Source organism: Seriola aureovittata, chromosome 11 (assembly GCF_021018895.1).
Source record: "Seriola aureovittata isolate HTS-2021-v1 ecotype China chromosome 11, ASM2101889v1, whole genome shotgun sequence".
NCBI classification, from domain to species: Eukaryota; Metazoa; Chordata; class Actinopteri; order Carangiformes; family Carangidae; genus Seriola; species Seriola aureovittata.
The window spans coordinates 24,439,736-24,457,311 of NC_079374.1; the positions used below are offsets into that span (position 1 = coordinate 24,439,736).

Below are 17,576 nucleotides of genomic sequence, written 5' to 3' on the forward strand. Positions count from 1 at the left end.
ATAACTGTAAAGGTTAACTAATAGAAAACAGATGTGCTGAAGTATCATATGTGTGATTTTGGGTAACCACTTGTTTTTGTAAAGTTGTTATATTTATATGACAGTATCACATGCAGAATTGTTGAGGTTATAATTAATCATGTATGTATGTTATTTTAAGAGGCACTGGCAATTGCAGAAAGAAATAGTAAATCCTGTGAAATGTCTTTGTTTTGTTTTTTCAAGGGATGTGTAGATAGAAAAGTGTACACGTTGCATGAACAACATATGAAAGTTCACAAGATGACATAGGTGTTAGAAACAGGAAACTAGGATATAACACCAAACATACACTATGACAAACCACACACAAGCTTGTTCCTCATTTTAGAATGTGTTCAAATGAATAAGTATTTATGCCGATGGTTTTTTAATCTTAACCTATTTCACCTTAGCAACAGTAAAGTCATAGAAAGTATAAAAACAGAATCTACGAAAAAATTGCACAGTGCAGTACAGATGTGTTTTTGTACCTCTTGTACAATATAAATCCCTTATGTTCATGCTTTCATATACATCACAAGATGACCACAGTACATCAGGCTGAGTAACTGTGTCAGCATATCTGGAGTGATGGAGTGATGACGCTCCACAGGGGAATGTTCTGGCTCTGGATGACACAGCTATTGTGACATGTGGTGTCTCATCCGACTGCGCTGAAGGAAAGAGGGGTTCAGGAGATCCTTTGTTCCCACTGCCATCAGGCTATACAACACCTCAGCCAAAGGATGTGGACTAATCTAATTATTATTGTTTATTTATTATTAACTGTTTTTATTACTATCAACATTGAGATAATGGACACATGAATTTTCCCTAGGGGATAAATAAATTATCTATCTCATATCTGTACCTGCAATATACAAGAAACCCAGCAACTGTAATATCCCTATCTTCTGTTATCTCCCCTCCCCTTCCCTCGACCAGCCTCACCTCCTCGCTGATGGAGCCCCTCTGTTCTATTTTCAAAAGGTGGGTGGGTTACCTGAAACTCTATTGGAAAGGGAAAACATATTTAGCTGAGATAATGATGAAAACAGCAGATTTAATTTAATTTAATTTAATTTAATTTAATTTAATTTAATTTAATTTAATTTAATTTAATTTAATTTAATTTTATTTTATTTTATTTTATTTTTGTTTATCTGAGTCCACACTTTACCATCCCCTTCAGCAGGAGGCAGTAAAGCGTCTATAACATGGCTCGCCAAGGGGTTGAACGGCGGTGAATGAACCGGAATAAACACAACGAAGAAGAAAGGTCAACGGTCAGAGGTGAAAGTTGACTTCAGCAAAAACATGGTAGAACACGGGGATATCCGCGTGGTTCACCGAGGTGGCAGTAAAATAAACTTCAGGGGGCCTGTCATAAGCAATGATTCAAGGTTAGTGTGTGTTTTCAACCCCATAATATTTGACTTTACGTGGAAGAGATTCGAGCAGTTTCTTGTGTTTTTATGAGCCTGATAGCTAACGCTGGTGCTAGCAGTTAGCGTTAGCAAGCTGCTTGCTAACAGTTAATATTTCTGCTGCTGTTTACAATTATCACCAGCTTGTCCCACCTTTGCAACACCCTGTGTCGGCAATTTAATGTACACAACTTACCAACAAAATCATAACTGTCTTCAGTCCGTAAAGTATAAAGCTCTTGTGTAATAGATGTGGTTTACGTTACTGCAGTTTCCTCCTGTGTGCCTCGGGAGAGTGTGTGAAGGTGTTCAGCACCTCCACAGAGGAGTGTATCCATGACCTGCGGGGACACACGGACCTGGTGACTGGTGTGGTGCTCAAACCCTCTAACCACCTGCAGGTAAACCCATCTCACCACACAATTTATTAACAGCTCTACCTTACCCTATTAGAAGTACTGCTAACTCGCCTTGAAGAGGACTTCTTCTTACTAGTGTTTAAAGCTAGTATAAGTATAACCACAAAAGTACTAAACTGTAAGTCTACTCACAGCTATGAAATCAAACTGTATGTTATTGTAATGGAAAAGTGACGGTGTGGTCTCCTAAATCTTATCTTGTCAATATAAACACAACTCACCAACCAGCTCCTTTCCAGTGTAGTGATTGTTTTCTGAACAAGCACTATTTGTTTGGATTAAAAATTTTCCAATGGTTTCCTGATAGCATAAGTGTCCTAGTGTAACTTAACTTCATGTTAATTTATTTGTCTATGATTAATTCATTTTGACTTTAAAAATTTAGCTTTGTCTGAGAAATAGCCCAAAACCCAAGGATATAAAATGTCCAATTGTATAACAAAGAGAATAGCAGCAAATTGTTCCAGAAAATTTGAAACCAGGAAGTGTATGGCCTCCTTCCTTAATCAATAACTATAATAAAATTAATTGCTAATTATTATGAATAAATTATCAAAATAGTGCACAGTTATTCTGTTAAACATTTTAGTACTTAATTGGCTAATCTTTAGCACCAATAAATTGTGTAGATCCATCTATGGTGAAAGGCGAACTCAACAGCACATGTACTTAAGATTTGGTGTGATTTGATGAGGTTATGGAAATGTCTGCTATTAATGTCATTCACCTTGGCAGCATGCCTGTAGTTGTAACGTTTATTTCCTTATTCACTTATTTTGTTTATATATATATTTTTTGCCTACTGTTGTCATGTTGTTTTCCATTTTGACACAGTGCTTTTTTTCATAATCACTAGGATCTCCACCACACCACAACATTTTTGAAATTCTTGTTTTCCTGTATTTTTTTTGTCATGGCAACGCATCTGTATCTAGTTAGACTCAACCAGGGCCAGGTTTTCCTTTTTTCATTAAGCAATACTGGGGTTTGGGGTAAACTATTGCTGTATTCAAATATTAAATTTGAATAAAGCTCGCAAAATATTTGAAATGCATTTCTTTCAGTGTAACCCCTGAGGCAGTGTGTGTGAAACTATGCTCTAAAACATCCACACATTACATTTCTACTCCTGTGCTGATGTGTTCCTGTTTTATTGCAGGTCTACTCTTGCTCAGCAGATGGCACTGTCAGACTCTGGGACTTCACAGATGGCATCCTTATTAAGGTACAGCTTTATTCATGCATTGTTTTTTCTCCAGTTTTGTGGCTCATCCCTATCCAGCACTGACACGCACATCCTGCACACTTTGTTTTCTAAATGAATCTGAATCACAGTTTACCTCTATATTTACATCTTAGCGTAACGTGCAGTGACATATTAGTGAAGGACTGGTGGTTAGCGATCATTTTGAGAAAGGGTCAGTGTGTCTTTTTCTCTGAACACCACGTGTGACAGCTGTGTGATCTCTTCCAGACTTATGTTATTGGATACCCAATTTACTCCATCTACGCATCTGCAAACCATGAAGGAGTCATCTTTATCGTTACCCCCACACTGAGTGACAAAAGATCTGGTAGGTTTGACATCTGTTTTATCTGTGATGGTTTTTTGAGTTTGATACCTACATCGTCTCAACATCTCTGACACCCTATGTGCTTTGCCAGAAGAAAAAGCCAATGGATCATTTTAATGTTTCTCACTTCAGTTTAAACCCAAAACCATAAGCAATTACTGAGCAATCATTGAGCTACAAGACCAAATGATGTAATAAATGATAATGCTGAAACTGCAGAACTAGGCTGGCTGTTTTTAGAAAACTTAAAAAACACCACTTCCTGTTATTCACACAAAAAACAGTGATTTTGTTTTTTTTAATGACAGGAATGTTTGTAGAAAAAATGAGACCATCCTGGTAAAAACTGAATCTGCATGCTTGACTATATACTACATTATATTATTTTTACCTGTAGGAGGCGCCAGATACGTAAAATGGCAAATTGTTCTCATGGGTTTTTTAACATCTGCAAAGTAGGAACTGGGTAAGAGGTCAGTGGGTAAGAATGTGTAACAGGCTTGTGTGTGTGTGTGTGTGTGTGTGTGTGTGTGTGTCACACAGAGTTGTTCCAGCTGGTTGCGGTACATCTGCCGCAGAGTGGAGATCAGCTGGTGGAGGCCCGAGAGCTCTCTGCTGTGCTCAGTGACATCAGCTCCAACCCAGCAGCCATTGCCTTTGGCAGAGGGGTATGCACACACAACTGCTGTCACTGTTAAACCATCTTAAACTGTTACGTTCCCAAAACTGATATCTCCTGTTTGGCTAGTTTGCTGACAGGTATTGGTTTGAACGCTTGTTGACTTTATCAGACTTTCCTCTGCTGTGCCAGATTACAATTATCCAGTATTTTTATACCATGAGAATTATCTATAGAATCAGTTCAAGTTGTATCTGTCCTCAAAAACCCCAGTACAGCCCAATGGGTGCATTGAATTGAATAACTGTAAAATTAACTTTGGATACTTGTTCTTTAACCCGTAAAAATAAATATATAGCGACACCTATATGTTTATTTAATCAACTTCAAATTGGCACCAGCAATTCTTCAAGAAGAGGTTTCATATGCAGATCCTAGATCAGCCACGATCCAGCTTGTATGTGATAATAACCAAATGTTATCATCTTCACAGGGGGAATTTATTGCTTCAGCTAAAGGTCTGCAGCTCGAGGTCTATTTCTTCAAGAAGCAGAAGTCATACAGGTGAGCCAGTGCATCAGTTACCAAGTGTGGAGATGGTTCATTAGACACAAAATGTTGTGGAGACCAAAGATGGAGTTACCATATGTGACAAAGGTTGTGAATCATAAAACCAGTGATGTTCACAAACCGACATTTGTCAACAAAGCCCTGAGGATGTTTAATAAAACCGCATATCTCTTGTTGTGTGGGTTGCTAGGTTTCCCCTCAAAGAAGACAACAAGAAAGGAGGGAAGAACACGTACACCTGTGTTGCCTGCCACCCACAAGATGACTGCATCGCCACTGGGCATGAAGATGGCAAGATTCGTTTGTGGTGAGTGTAGTGACAACATGGCCTTGAAGCATATACACTCCCACCCAGTGTGTTGATAGTTTTGAACAATCATTTAGACTAAACATCTGCTGCGCATTTATTTTTTTTAACTTGACTATTTTGCTGATATGTTATATTTATAGCAGTAAATTCCCTTTTTTTTCTCCTTTGTAAAGCAACTTTTTAGTTCTTTGGTTGGTGCAGTGTGTGTATACGAAGTGTATGTACAGAGTTCTTCAGATGAAGGTGAAACTCTTATTAGTGTAACATGACTGTTTATCCTTTCAGGAGAAACTTCAACCACAAGAAGGAGTACACATACTCCACTCTGCACTGGCATCACAGTGCTGTCAGCTCACTGCGCTTCACTCCAGAAGGTACACGCGTCATTTGTTGACTGACCATTTGTTCCTTTTCTTTCCTAATATGTTATGCAGGAAAGTGGAATCAAGTCAGCATTTCCCATAGTATGCTTAATATTAGCTACCAGTTCTTCAGAAGCTCATATTTATTTATTTTTGAAGAGAGAGGCATCGGTGCCCTATTCCTGCCTCTGTATGGATTTCTGGTTTGTTTAACAGGCACCAACCTGCTGAGTGGAGGTGTGGAGTCTGTGCTCGTCCAGTGGAGATACAACCAGGAGAGCCAGAAGGACTTCTTGCCCCGCCTGGGTGCTGCCATCACACACATCACCGTCTCACCTGATGGAGCACTGTTCTGTACCTCACACAGTGACAACAGTAAGGAGCTTTTCCCTGTACTGTGCACTCAGATGAAACACAGACACACAGAGTGATTTTGGTAACAGTGGAAATAGTTGCGTGTATATTATTAGCATTTTAAGCAGTTTATTTTGTACCTAAGAGCTCACATCTGTGTCACTGACTGAGCAGAGAAAGGTGACACAAATGGAAGCAATGACTGCAGCTGTGAAATGTTTATATAGGCTTCATGCAGTTTTATTATTAATGGAAAGCTGACTTCAGTCTCCTCCTTGTTCTAGAGATCACTGTCATCCAGAGTTGTGTTAAAGTATCAGCTGTCATTCAAGGCCTGGTCAAAGGTGAGTACAGACTGTAGGTGGCAAGAGCACGTACACTGATAAACATGCTGTATAGGGCTCATACACAAACGTTTGACCATTATCGAAGAAGCTTTTAATTCATCACTATTCTCATCTTAAACAATAAACCAGTCACACAAGTTGCTGACACTGTAATAGTGCAGGGTGTTGAAAATTAACAAATACCTCAGTTGCAAATGACTAAATTTGTTTCTAGACAACACATCAGAGAAATTAACATGAGAAATAAAAGAACTCCAACAAAGCCCTGGCAAAGGATCACCATGAAAGCCCAAATTAACAAGAGTATTAACAAGAGTGTTAAATGGAAGTCAAAGGTCTTATCACTGTTAGGATTATTGTATAGTCAGAGTGAAATGAAAATTACTTTTTTTTACCTTGTCACCAAGTCTTTTATGTCAAGCCTTTTATTAAAGGAACTATTTGTAAGTTTTGCTAATCTATACATAGCTAACATTAGCATTAACAGCTGTGAATTTACCAGTCTAGAAGAAACGTGAGTTCAGCATCAAACTTTATTCTTTTACTCACCAGCAGCTGTCTCCAGACGTGGAAAGAACACCAATGTTAACTTTTTTCTCTATCACTTCTTTTCTTCTACTCAAGTTAGCATGCTAACCAACTAGCTCCGGCCCAGTCGGACCGTCTTGTTCATCTTTTCTTGGTATCGTAAAGTGATGACACTTTACGATACCAAGTCACTGTAGCGTCCAATCTGCCCTAAGGTGGTATTGCTGCTCAGAGGACATGTTATAACCTCTCGTCTTGTAAACTGAAACTCTTGGCAAGCAGCAATCACCAGCACCTGCAGCAAGAAACCACCGTCAGCGGCAGAGAAAACCTTTAACAAGAAACACCTTGTATTGTATTACATTGGCTTAGTGGGAAACAAAAGTCTTTCGCATCAAATCTTTCTTTCCTCATGTGACATATCAGAAAGAGAAAATAAAATGTTTGAACCTGCCAGGTTAAAGGAAGCAGCTGATTTTCACCTCTCTCTGTTCCGGTGCAGGAGAAAGTGTCAGGACCGACTTGATGGTGGACCCACGCAGCAAAGCCATGGTGTTGAACGGCAGACCAGGCCACCTGCAGTTTTACTCCCTGCAGAGAGACAAACTGCTGTACAATGTAAGCACTCTGCTGTATACACTGAGCTTATAATATCACACACACACCAGACCATGTGAGTTTGTGGATTATTTTCAGAGGTTTTTATTGACGTAATGCTGTATTAGCTCCAGGAACTTTATAAATATGGATAGAAGTATTTCAAAACAACAGCAGAAATGTCTGTGGATGGAAATACAAATCCACTGTGATCCACAGACTCACTTAACATCTCTGCCAGCTACACCTTAGTTTGAATTGGCAGTAATAGCTAAATTCTGAGGTCATCTTCTGTGTTTTGTGCAGCTGGACATCGTGCAGCAGGAGTACATTCATGAGTCGGGCCTGCAGCAGTTTGAGGTGGTCAAGGCGGCCTTCGATACCTCTGGAAACTGGCTAGCAACAGTGGAAGAAAGAAAACAGAAAGATGCTGAGCTGGAGCTTAATTTAAAACTGTGGGCATTTGATGAACAAACACAGAGGTACAGATGTCTAAAGTTTATCTGATGTTTCTATTTGCTCATTAATCAGTATAATTCAGTAGTAGACTGGCCAAAACTGTTTCTGAGTTTGTAGTTCAGTCCAGTCCAGTAGTGTTTTTTCTTGGTGTAATAGCAAAGGTTAAATAATAGTTTCTTTTTTTCTTGATCCTCAACCACCACCCTGTGACATGCTCTCTGAATCACTTGCAGTTTTGTGCTGAACACGACCATCTCGGCCCCCCACGAGGCCCGGATTACAGCCATGTCCTTTTGCCATTCCGCTGACAGCCAGACCACCATGCTGGTCTCCTCCAGCAAGGACGGACACTTCAAAGCATGGCAGCTGGCCGCACCAGCCCACACAGAGGGTAAGTACCCAGGCTCTGTTTCTGACAGTCCATTCTACCAAAAGGCTGAGTTCGGCTGAGCTGTTGACCCGTGGTAATATTTACTCTGCTCTTTCAGCACAGTTACAGGCTTTGACTTTTCTGATTCTTGGTGTGCATCTCCAATTTACGGTTCAAAAATGATGTGTTCTTTACAAGTTAATGATCACTGAGGAGCATTCAGAGCTTTATGTGAGGATGTGGGATTTGAGTATTTAACCTGTAACCGTAAACCTGCAGTGCAGAACTTTTGTCTCCCCCTTCTGGCAGTCAGAGTAATTACACAAACACTGTGGACACGTGCCTCGCTCCAAGAAAATAATCCATTATTTAGGGTAGAGTAAATGTTATAGCTACATACCAATCCAAGAGCAGTGAGGTGACATCTGTCTGCTCTCAGTCTCTTCTTTCAGCGCTCTCCAATGAGGAAAGCCACAACAGTGGCAATCCATCATTTGTCCTTGCTGTCAGTCGCTTTCTTTTTTAGGCTGAAATCCTTCCTCTGGATGCCAAGTTTGTTTTGTTTTTTTTTTTCTGGAGCAACAAGCTTTTTTCTTTTTTTTTAATGTTTTTCGAAAGGTTTTCGAAAGTTTTACGAAAATGACGTTTTTCCACCATAGACTCCCAGCTGCTGTAGCCTACTCCATCTCTGTCGCTACTGGTGCTCCACATTGCTGGTTGCTTCTGGTTGGCCATCGCAGGAATGTCACCACAGACACCATATTTAAAACTGTGGTATACTGCAGAATACAGAGATTTACCTGCTTACTGATTGGGTCAGTCAGCATTGTGTGAACTTGTTTGAGAAGGTCTTGAATGTAACAGACTTTCATTCATATGTAAAAGTTCCAAATTCCAGCTTTAACCACAGAAGTCGATGTTCTTTTTCCAGTATTAAAGTATAATATTGGGAAATGCACCATTTAAAATAACAGCAAAAAGGTCACCGCAAAAATACTCTCTCTATCAATCACTTTTCTTTGATCTAAATGAAAAACATCATATGGTCAATTTATAGGTCATATCAGAGCAAGGAATAGTAAGATGGCTGTATATTTTACCTCAACAGTTAGTTTACCCAATCAGTGTCATGCAGCGGATGCTTTTATCCAAAGTCCTTTGAAGAACCATGATTTTGCACATTTTAAGTCTCGGATATCAGTAAGAATCAAACCACACGGTTGGTGCCAGGCTCTACCCTTTAGTTTCTCGAAGCATCAATTGAGTTTAAGGCTTTCGCCAAATTAGGAGGCATTTCTAACTAATCTAACACTCTCTGTGTCTGTCTCCCCCTCTCCTTCCTCTTGAACGGGCCCTTAGATGAAGGTCCTTCCTGGTTGTGTGATTTTGTGGGAGCCTATCACGCCCTGGTGCCCGAGTGCTGCAGTTTCTCTGCCGACGGTTCTTTGTTGGCAGTCAGCTTTCAGGAGGTGGTGACTGTGTGGAGCCTGTCCTCCTGGGAGCTCCTGACAACTCTGTCCCAGCCGCCAGGAGCGATCAGGTCAGAGCATATACATGCACACGAATACCCACAGGTTCAGCAGAGCTGGGTGTCAAACCTTGATACTTATAGCACTTATTTGGTTATGTTTGCAGTACTGTTGACTATTGAAAATGAGCATTGAATGATTGGTCAGCTTCTTTATATTGCCATCCTCCTGTACAGCTGTACAGATTAAAGAGTAATACCTTTTTACAGAAGGGTGAAAAGTTTTTTTTTTTTTTTTAATGGAATGCAATGTCAAGTCAAAGCATTATTTTAGTATCTGTACTAAAATGCAGATATGCAGCTATCACTGAGCAAGGAACTAATGAGCAAGATGAGTACAAACTGTTATAACAGGTACAGAGTGGATAAAGGGACATCAAGGCCTCACATTCAGCTAAAAAAAACAATGGGATAACATCTGACACGACAAAACACATAAACTTAACATGTTAAAGTTACAACACAGACACACACACACACACACACACACACACAGATTCACTGAATAGTCGGCTGTTGTAGAGTTTGGCTGTTTGCAGTCGAGGCCCCTCAGTGGTGGATGTCTTTGAGCAGTTAAATGACCTCTTTAACACACTGGCTGAGGTCCAGGGCGTTGTTTATCACAGCAGAAAAGAAATGTTACAGCCTGAGCTAAAGAAGTGCTGCCTGTCAGCCCACTGAACATGGGGTAAGGCTGCAAGTTTCGCAACATTGCTGGAGTCTCACAAATGTTGGCAGGTCATTGAGGACACACAACTGCTGTTGCTAGTTTCTGTACCACTTTTCTGAAATAAACCCAAAACAATGATTCAGCCTTTATTATCTTTGCAAGAAAAACAAAAGAGAGATGACTTGCAGTTTATCTTAAAATGAAGGACCTGGCAGAGATGAGCATGAGGAAAGGAGACTTAGAAAAGGTCTCACTCTGAAAACTCTATCACACTCAGAAAACCTCTTCATATGAGGAAGACGTTTCCTGTGTAATTTGGGAGCTGGAAGGGAATTTGTGAGTAATAAGACTTCAAAGTTGAACGTGGGGGAAAGTGGAAGATGTTAATGGTCAGCTGTTTTGACAGCTGCCCAGTGCCCCTTACATAACTACCACCTATGGATGTGTAGAGCTGGGTCAATTGCTTCACCTCCAACCTCACCAACCCTCCTCTCTTTACACGTAACTTCAGGGATTAATAATGTCTTGGCTCACTGATAAAACAGATACAATTGACCTGACAGGAGTAATTTTTATCAAGAAAAGTAATTAATACATTTTTCCTGGGAATGTCACAGACGTGCTTTAAATGATATATAGAAGGCAGCATTGTGCAGTCTGAAAGGCAGGCAGTTATTGATTCTTGGTGGGTGTTCAGACCCTGCTTACATGTTCCCATTTGAACCCCCCAAAGCAGAAAACTCTTCAAAAGCTAATCCTGTGAAATATGTGTGGTGTGTGGAGCTCAGTGGCTGAAGGATCGGGGGGGTGGGGGGTGCACTTGGGATTCTTTACAGTCACAGGAAAACTAAAGGGACCTTTTTTTTTTTCCTCCATCAGGGATCTTTGCTTTGGGCGACTAAGCTGCTCCAAGTATCTGCTGGGAACCACTGCGAACAACCTGCTCTGCTGCTGGAACCTCCTCACCTGCTCCTGTAAGGCCACCTCTGTGCATGTCATAAACAAATCTGCATTAATCAAAGTTTTTATTTTAATTTGTCCATGCAATTAACCATACTTTTTCTTTTCCTGTTTTGCTTTGTCTCCTGTCCTCTCTGGCAGTGGAGTGGAGCACCTCCATGGACATCAGCCTGTTGCTGGCCGACCCCCTCTCTGAGAACATGGCTGCCTTCTGTTGTCAGGCTGGATGCACCGACTGTAAGCTGCCCAAATCTGCGTTTCCAAGTTGGGATCACATGTCAAACCACACAGAAAATAGTTTTTGAAAATCAAATTTAAAGCCCCAGAAACCATCTCTGAACAGGATAATTATACTTGAATATTGTAGCACAATGTCACAGGCAGTCCAAAGAGAGGAAATCCAGTTTCCCTTCACTTTGTATATTGTTTTTGTTGCTATGTATTCTTAATGGCATACAGACTATAAATGCAGTGCTTTACTCCACAAGAATGAACTAAACGGTCTAAAGCAAGTGTTCACAAAATCAAAAAAAGTTCTTTTAAAAGTTTTAAGATATATAAAAGTTAATATATAACAGGTTGGTCATTGGTTTAATGACCAAATAACAATAATGTTAGTTCTGGCATCTGTTGTCACTGTGCCAGGCCGTTGACTCTTTTTACAGCCGTCAGCTGAGATCAATGTGTCCTTTGTAATGTTTTTTTCTCCTTCTGTGTTTCAGTGTTTGTCTTTAAGCCCAATGAGCCTCGGCCACTGTTTTCCCATAAGGCAGTGTGTTCAGGGAAGGTGACTCGTGCTGTCTTCTCCCCGAGGGAGGAGATACTGGAGAGCTGTGAGGAGACCAGCCAGTGGCTCAACCACTCACAGCTCTACTTCCTCACTCAGTACATGGTAAACACCACCAACGCAAAACAGATTTTTTATTAAACTTGACAATTAAGGCGAGATTTAAACAAGAGATTTGCTCCCAAAAATACTAAAAAATATGTGGACACACCTTTCTGCATTTTGTCCACACAACCTTGTCCAGATGATAAAGTATATTCATTTGACACTTGAAACCCAGCTGATCAGATTTGATCTTTTCTTCACTGTGCCTTGGCATCTTTAGATTTACAGTAACTGGTTCAAAGGGGTGTTGCACTTAGCGTGATATCATTTTGTTCTTTTGTCTTCAGGTGCTTAAGACTGCAGCCCTGAAACTTCATTAAAACAAAGATGTGAACAAAATTTATATTGAGCAGGAAATGGATGAATTCATCCGAACCAAATGAAGGCAAAATAAACCTCAAGTCCGTTTCATGTCTGCTCTCAGCCATCCTTATGTGATCTGGATGTCATGGTTATTATCATGAAATAGTAGTTACAATGTGACGTTGGGAAAATGTAACATTAACACAAAAAGAACTTTGTTCTGTCGCACATTCAAAGTGTGTTATTACTGTGCTCATGCTGTTGACTGATGTGAACTTTCCTGCAGGACCTCATGACATTCACCACCAAGGCAGAAGAGGACAAACTGATGGCCTCCAGCAAACAGGTACAGTCACCTGCGCACCAATCACAGCTCAGCGTCAGAGGGTTGTAGGCACTTTTGGCCTTGGGCTCAAAAACTCAAGGTGTTGCATAGTGAGGATGTAGAAAGAAAAAGGAAAAAAAAGAAAGAAAACTGTGAGCTGGACTGACCCCTTTATTCAGATGTTGCTAAAAAACATCAGTGCTGAAGATTTACCTCCGTCCCACCTCTCAAAACTATTGACCTGGGTTCATTTTTGTTAATGTGAGACATTTCCTGTTTTCCCTGACATTGTTATGATTATTTCCCCCCCCCCTTAAAGCTTGTGATTGATGACAGCGTCGCCATGACACCCTTCTACTTGTTGCTGGGGAAACACCGGCAGCAGCAGCAACAGGAAAATCAAGACGCACTGAGCTCCCTGTCTGCTGAGAGAACACCTCTGCCACAGGGATCTGTTGCTATTAAGGAGGTCAGTAGTTCAGCCCTGCGTGTTTTCATACAGCTCCGTATCACAAATGTCCCTCAGGGGGACACGATCTGTGCAGCATACGGGACCCTCTGTCCTTTGACCGCTTCAGGTTCACTTTGGGTTGAATATAAGCTGGTTCATCTATTAAGAGGTTCAGACTTTTTATGAAAATGTAAATATAAGGACATCTGTTGTTGTTTTTTTTTTTAATATTAAACCTTTGCCTCTTTGACAGCTCCTGCAGACCCCAGCCCACGTCCTTCCCTCCACCTCTTTCCTCTGCTCCATGTTTGTACAGTCTCTGCTCATCTCCGTCACAGACTCCAGGTCAGTAGTCCACTGAGGCCGTCAAGCTCCAGAAATTCCACAAATTCTGAATCTGTGTCCAATTATTTGTTAATGAGTCAGACAGTAAAAGCAAATCAAGCCCTAACACAGGGTGGATAATAACCATTTACAGTCACAGTGGTTCATTCTAACTTGTTTAATGTGGTTTGCCTGTTTCAGGGTAAATATGTGATGTTGTAATATATTTGATGCCTCACTAACTTCATGGCTGTGGGTCAGATAATGTCAGCGTGAGTTGACAAAGCACTGCTAGAATTGAGGCTCCTCGTGATTCAGCAACTTGAGATCCTGGCTGACATGGTGCACATGGGAAAATGTTCTTGTTTATCTCCAAAAATATGCAGAGTCACGTTAACCTTTTTTTTTTTTTCCATGTGTGCTCTCATGGCCTCAGGGAGGAAACCAAACATGCAGAGGAAGCAATGGAGAGCGAGAATGAGGAAGAGGATTCAGAGGGGGAAATGGAATCCAGTACCTCAAGATTTGAGGAGGTGTCACTGGCAACAGAGACTGCAACCCCCCCTCTGACAAAAGCCCAGGTTAAGGAACTGAGGAGGGTGAAGAAACTTGACCACAGCTGGCTCGCAGGCGTCCTGGACTCTTGAACATGACATGTACAAAAACAGACATTCACACAGATACAGACCTATAGAGCGTTTTCACCACATCAACAGATTTTTTATGTTTTTTTTTTCACCAGTAAACCAGAATGGATATTGCAAATGCAAAACAAATATTTGATTGTGCAAGTATCTAACCCTTTGGCAGCAGTTACAGCCTTAAAATGTAGTTTTACACATTTTATCAATAAAAAATTCTCCCTGTTTTTCTCTGTAAAAGAGCTGAGGCTCTGTTGCACAAGGATTGTGTGTGAACTGCAGTTTTCTTGCCTGGAGCTCTAGAGTGTATTGAGGACTGGACTCTGACTCGACCACTCCTGAGCATTAACATTGTTTTTTTAAGCCAGTCCTGTGAAGCTTTGGCTGAATGTTTGTGGTTGGGGTCTTGTTGGAGAATAAGTTTCCTAAGTCACAGTTCTCCTGCAGACCGCGGCAGGTTTTCCTCTAGGTTTCCTCTGTATTTTGCTGCAGTTCTGAGGGCAACACGCGAGCCGGGATTTTCCGCCTTAGATCATCTGTCTGTTCTCTTCCTTTCACATGTTTCACCAATCAAAACAAACACCATGCTTCTGATTGATGCACAAACATGTAAGGGTTCTGTATGTTTCTTTATCTAAAATTATTTATCTGCCAAAGACTACAGAACCATCTTGTCATTTCAGTCTTCCAGCCGCCTGCTGCCAAACCCTAGCTGATTCATTTTAATGATTGATCTTTCTGTGCTCCAAGATATTTGTTTTCATCAGTAGTTACCAATGGTTTTTTTTACATAATTGTTCATGTTTAGGCTTGGTCTCTTTTTAATCAAAGCACCTCTGGATCTTCTAGATTAGTTTATTTGACCTTAAATCACCTGCTATGCTGTAATTATACAACATTTCACTTATAATAATAATAATAATACACAATCTACAGCTGGATCCATCAGTGATGGTTTGGTATGTCACAGAAAAGATATTAATTATAATGCCATCGTTTATTTTGAACAATAATCAATTTAGACATTTTGTAATATTGTTTGTTTTCTGTTTATCTTTGTCAGAAACTTTTCATTACTTCTTGTGAACCAAAGTTAAAACATAAAAAAGGACATGGTGACAACTTTCTATAGGCACTGTATGCAGGCACGTCGATGTGCGGTTACACATTTTCTACATTTTGAAGTTCAATAAAAAGATGTAAACTTTTGTTTAAGCTGCCGGCCTCAATGGTATTCCTTTATCCTTCACCTTCATACACAACATCAGTGTCTTCCAGAGTCCAAACTCAGCCTTTTTTTCCATTGTCATGCTCTGTGATGTAATTGAGAAAACTGGTGGGGGTTATATACGCAGATGACGTTTCTGATGTTGTATAAGATGGTGAACTATGACACACATCTAACCAGCCTGTTGCTTTCAGATCAGGATTAAGATAGGAGGCAAAATTAATGTTAACAAATAATCAATCAATACATAACATTGTCTGGAAATTCTGCCCATGATATTTGATATTACAGGTACTCGTTGCTTTCTTGGAAAGCTTGAACAGCGAACTCTTCTTATGTCACCAGGACCTTGAAATAACACATTATTGGTGCTGTAAAGTCAGGCTTGACACAGCAGGCTCTTGAGTAACAAATCCTGAAGTCCTGAGTAAGCTGTCTCAGAAGGAGAAGGTAACATTTGCTTCCCATAGTCCAAGTGCATGTTCATGTCAGCATTTTTCAGTTCCTTTCTCTGTCAGGTGCCTGAGGCCTCCCACCAAGGACAGATCCGTCGTGTCTTCATGATCTCTGCATTCGTCACACATCAAGGCCCAACGGACCCTTCGGTGGTCAAACTGGGTCACACTATATATATATATATATATATATATATAAACTTATCAAGTCCTAAACTATTTATCTGTCACTTTTATGGACTTGATATGACCTGGGGTTGTAAAGCAAACGTTACACTTTTCAAGCAATAAACCTTGTCTAAATATTCACGATAAACTTCGAAATGAAGAACGATGAACCTTGAAATGAAATAAATAGGGGGAACTAGGGGACACTTATTCATCACTTAAACCCCTTTTTAACCATGCAACATTTTTACCTTTTTTAAACTTTCCCTTTATATTTACCCTCTTTTTGCCATTTAAACATAGCCAGTTCAACAAAGAGTAAGTTTGAAAATCAACAAAAAGAAGGAAGTAAAAACAAACAGTTTAGGATGAGAAGATTGATACCACTCTGAAGTCCCACACATAAAGCTCACTAATTATCACGTTAAATAATTTGTTTAGTATGTAAAAACAACAGTGGTTTTATGGTGGGTAATGTGTCAGACTATTTCTTGGCTGTTTGCCCTGCTGGAGACAGTGAAGGCGCCCAGTCAACAGATAATCTGTCACATAACTCCACCATAAAACCACAACTTTACATTTTCATTCTTTTTATCAGGTTAAGAAATAAGAAACAATGTGTTAATTAGTGAGCTTTAGTTGCTGGTAGGCAAATTTATTTTCCACTTGTTTCCATTTGCAATGCTAAGCTAAAATAAACTAAGCTAAGCTAAACTAAGCTAAGCTAACTAGCTATTGGCTGTGGCTCTATATTTAAAAGAAAGAACTGAGTGTGGTATCAATCTTCTCATCTAATACTCAGTAAGAAAGAAAATATACATATTTCCCAAAAGGTCAAACTATTGCTTTTATGTGCTGCATAAAGCTAAGTGGATTGGAGTGAACAAAAACAACCGTCTGTAATAAATGTGCCTCAAGGTAAAGCTATAGACATGCTATGCTTTAAATGACTGAAACTGAGCAATGGTTAAACCTCACACCTGACTTCCCCTATCAGCAGCTGTATCTGTTATATATTATTTCAAATTTTACGTTTGAAATTACAGTGAAAGTCTTATCCGACAAACTTTGACTTCAACAAAACATGAACACGAGGCCTTGGCAGAAATTGCTGACCAAACATATACATTTATTTTTTGGGGGAAAATTAGCCTTCTGAGTGATCATTGTTCCAGAAGATAATAGAAATCTGACCCATAAGGAGGAAGAGATACTGTATCTGCACTGTGGCCAGGCACTTATCTAGTTCCTGTCTGTAGACATTGGACTTTCGCTATAGTCAGCAGCCATGTCCCTCTGAAGACTGTGGATCTTCAAGTATGAGGTGGGGCTGAGTCACAGCTTTGAAACTCTTTAAGGTGTTGCTCCCTGTGTGTGTAACCTTTTTCACTAACTGTTATATGACAAATCTGCTGTCAGAAAATTAAAAAAAAAATTAAAAAAAATGTTTCAATTAAGTGTACAATCAGCTAACTTCATTTCAGTGACTTTACTGCAGGTTTGTGTGAATTGGCCTTTTATTACTGTTGTTTAAAATGGAATAATCTTAATAGGGTGCAAAACTTAAAGGTGCCATGTTGAATAAACGTAGATGTCCATGTGTTCCTTAATTATAAAGCAGGTCTAGGTTTAATATTAATACTGTGAAAGTATCAGAGCCTCAGTCCACAGAGA

The 17,576-nt window shown here is 40.0% G+C and overlaps 1 protein-coding gene across 1 annotated transcript; it reads left to right on the forward strand.

Annotated features, from left to right (window-relative positions):
* The first annotated feature begins 1,308 nt into the window (after positions 1-1,308).
* Positions 1,309-15,260, forward strand: wdr75 (WD repeat domain 75). Its single transcript, XM_056390112.1, has 21 exons — positions 1,309-1,424; positions 1,720-1,849; positions 3,027-3,092; positions 3,342-3,441; positions 3,985-4,109; positions 4,554-4,624; positions 4,821-4,937; positions 5,226-5,314; positions 5,519-5,677; positions 5,941-6,000; positions 7,034-7,149; positions 7,435-7,610; positions 7,821-7,978; positions 9,317-9,497; positions 11,035-11,129; positions 11,257-11,352; positions 11,838-12,007; positions 12,597-12,656; positions 12,955-13,104; positions 13,340-13,431; positions 13,847-15,260. The coding sequence occupies exons 1-21, from the start codon at positions 1,339-1,341 to the stop codon at positions 14,055-14,057; spliced, it is 2,508 nt and encodes an 835-aa protein (XP_056246087.1). The 5' UTR covers positions 1,309-1,338; the 3' UTR covers positions 14,058-15,260.
* Positions 15,261-17,576: the final 2,316 nt, after the last annotated feature.

Bases quoted from the DNA above. Each gene is read 5' to 3' on its own strand.
- wdr75 (XM_056390112.1), top strand. From the start codon at position 1,339: ATGGTAGAACACGGGGATATCCGCGTGGTTCACCGAGGTGGCAGTAAA. The intron at 5,678-5,940 runs GTAAGGAGCTTT...TCCTTGTTCTAG, and splicing joins TACCTCACACAGTGACAACA to AGATCACTGTCATCCAGAGT. The intron at 6,001-7,033 runs GTGAGTACAGAC...GTTCCGGTGCAG, and splicing joins CATTCAAGGCCTGGTCAAAG to GAGAAAGTGTCAGGACCGAC.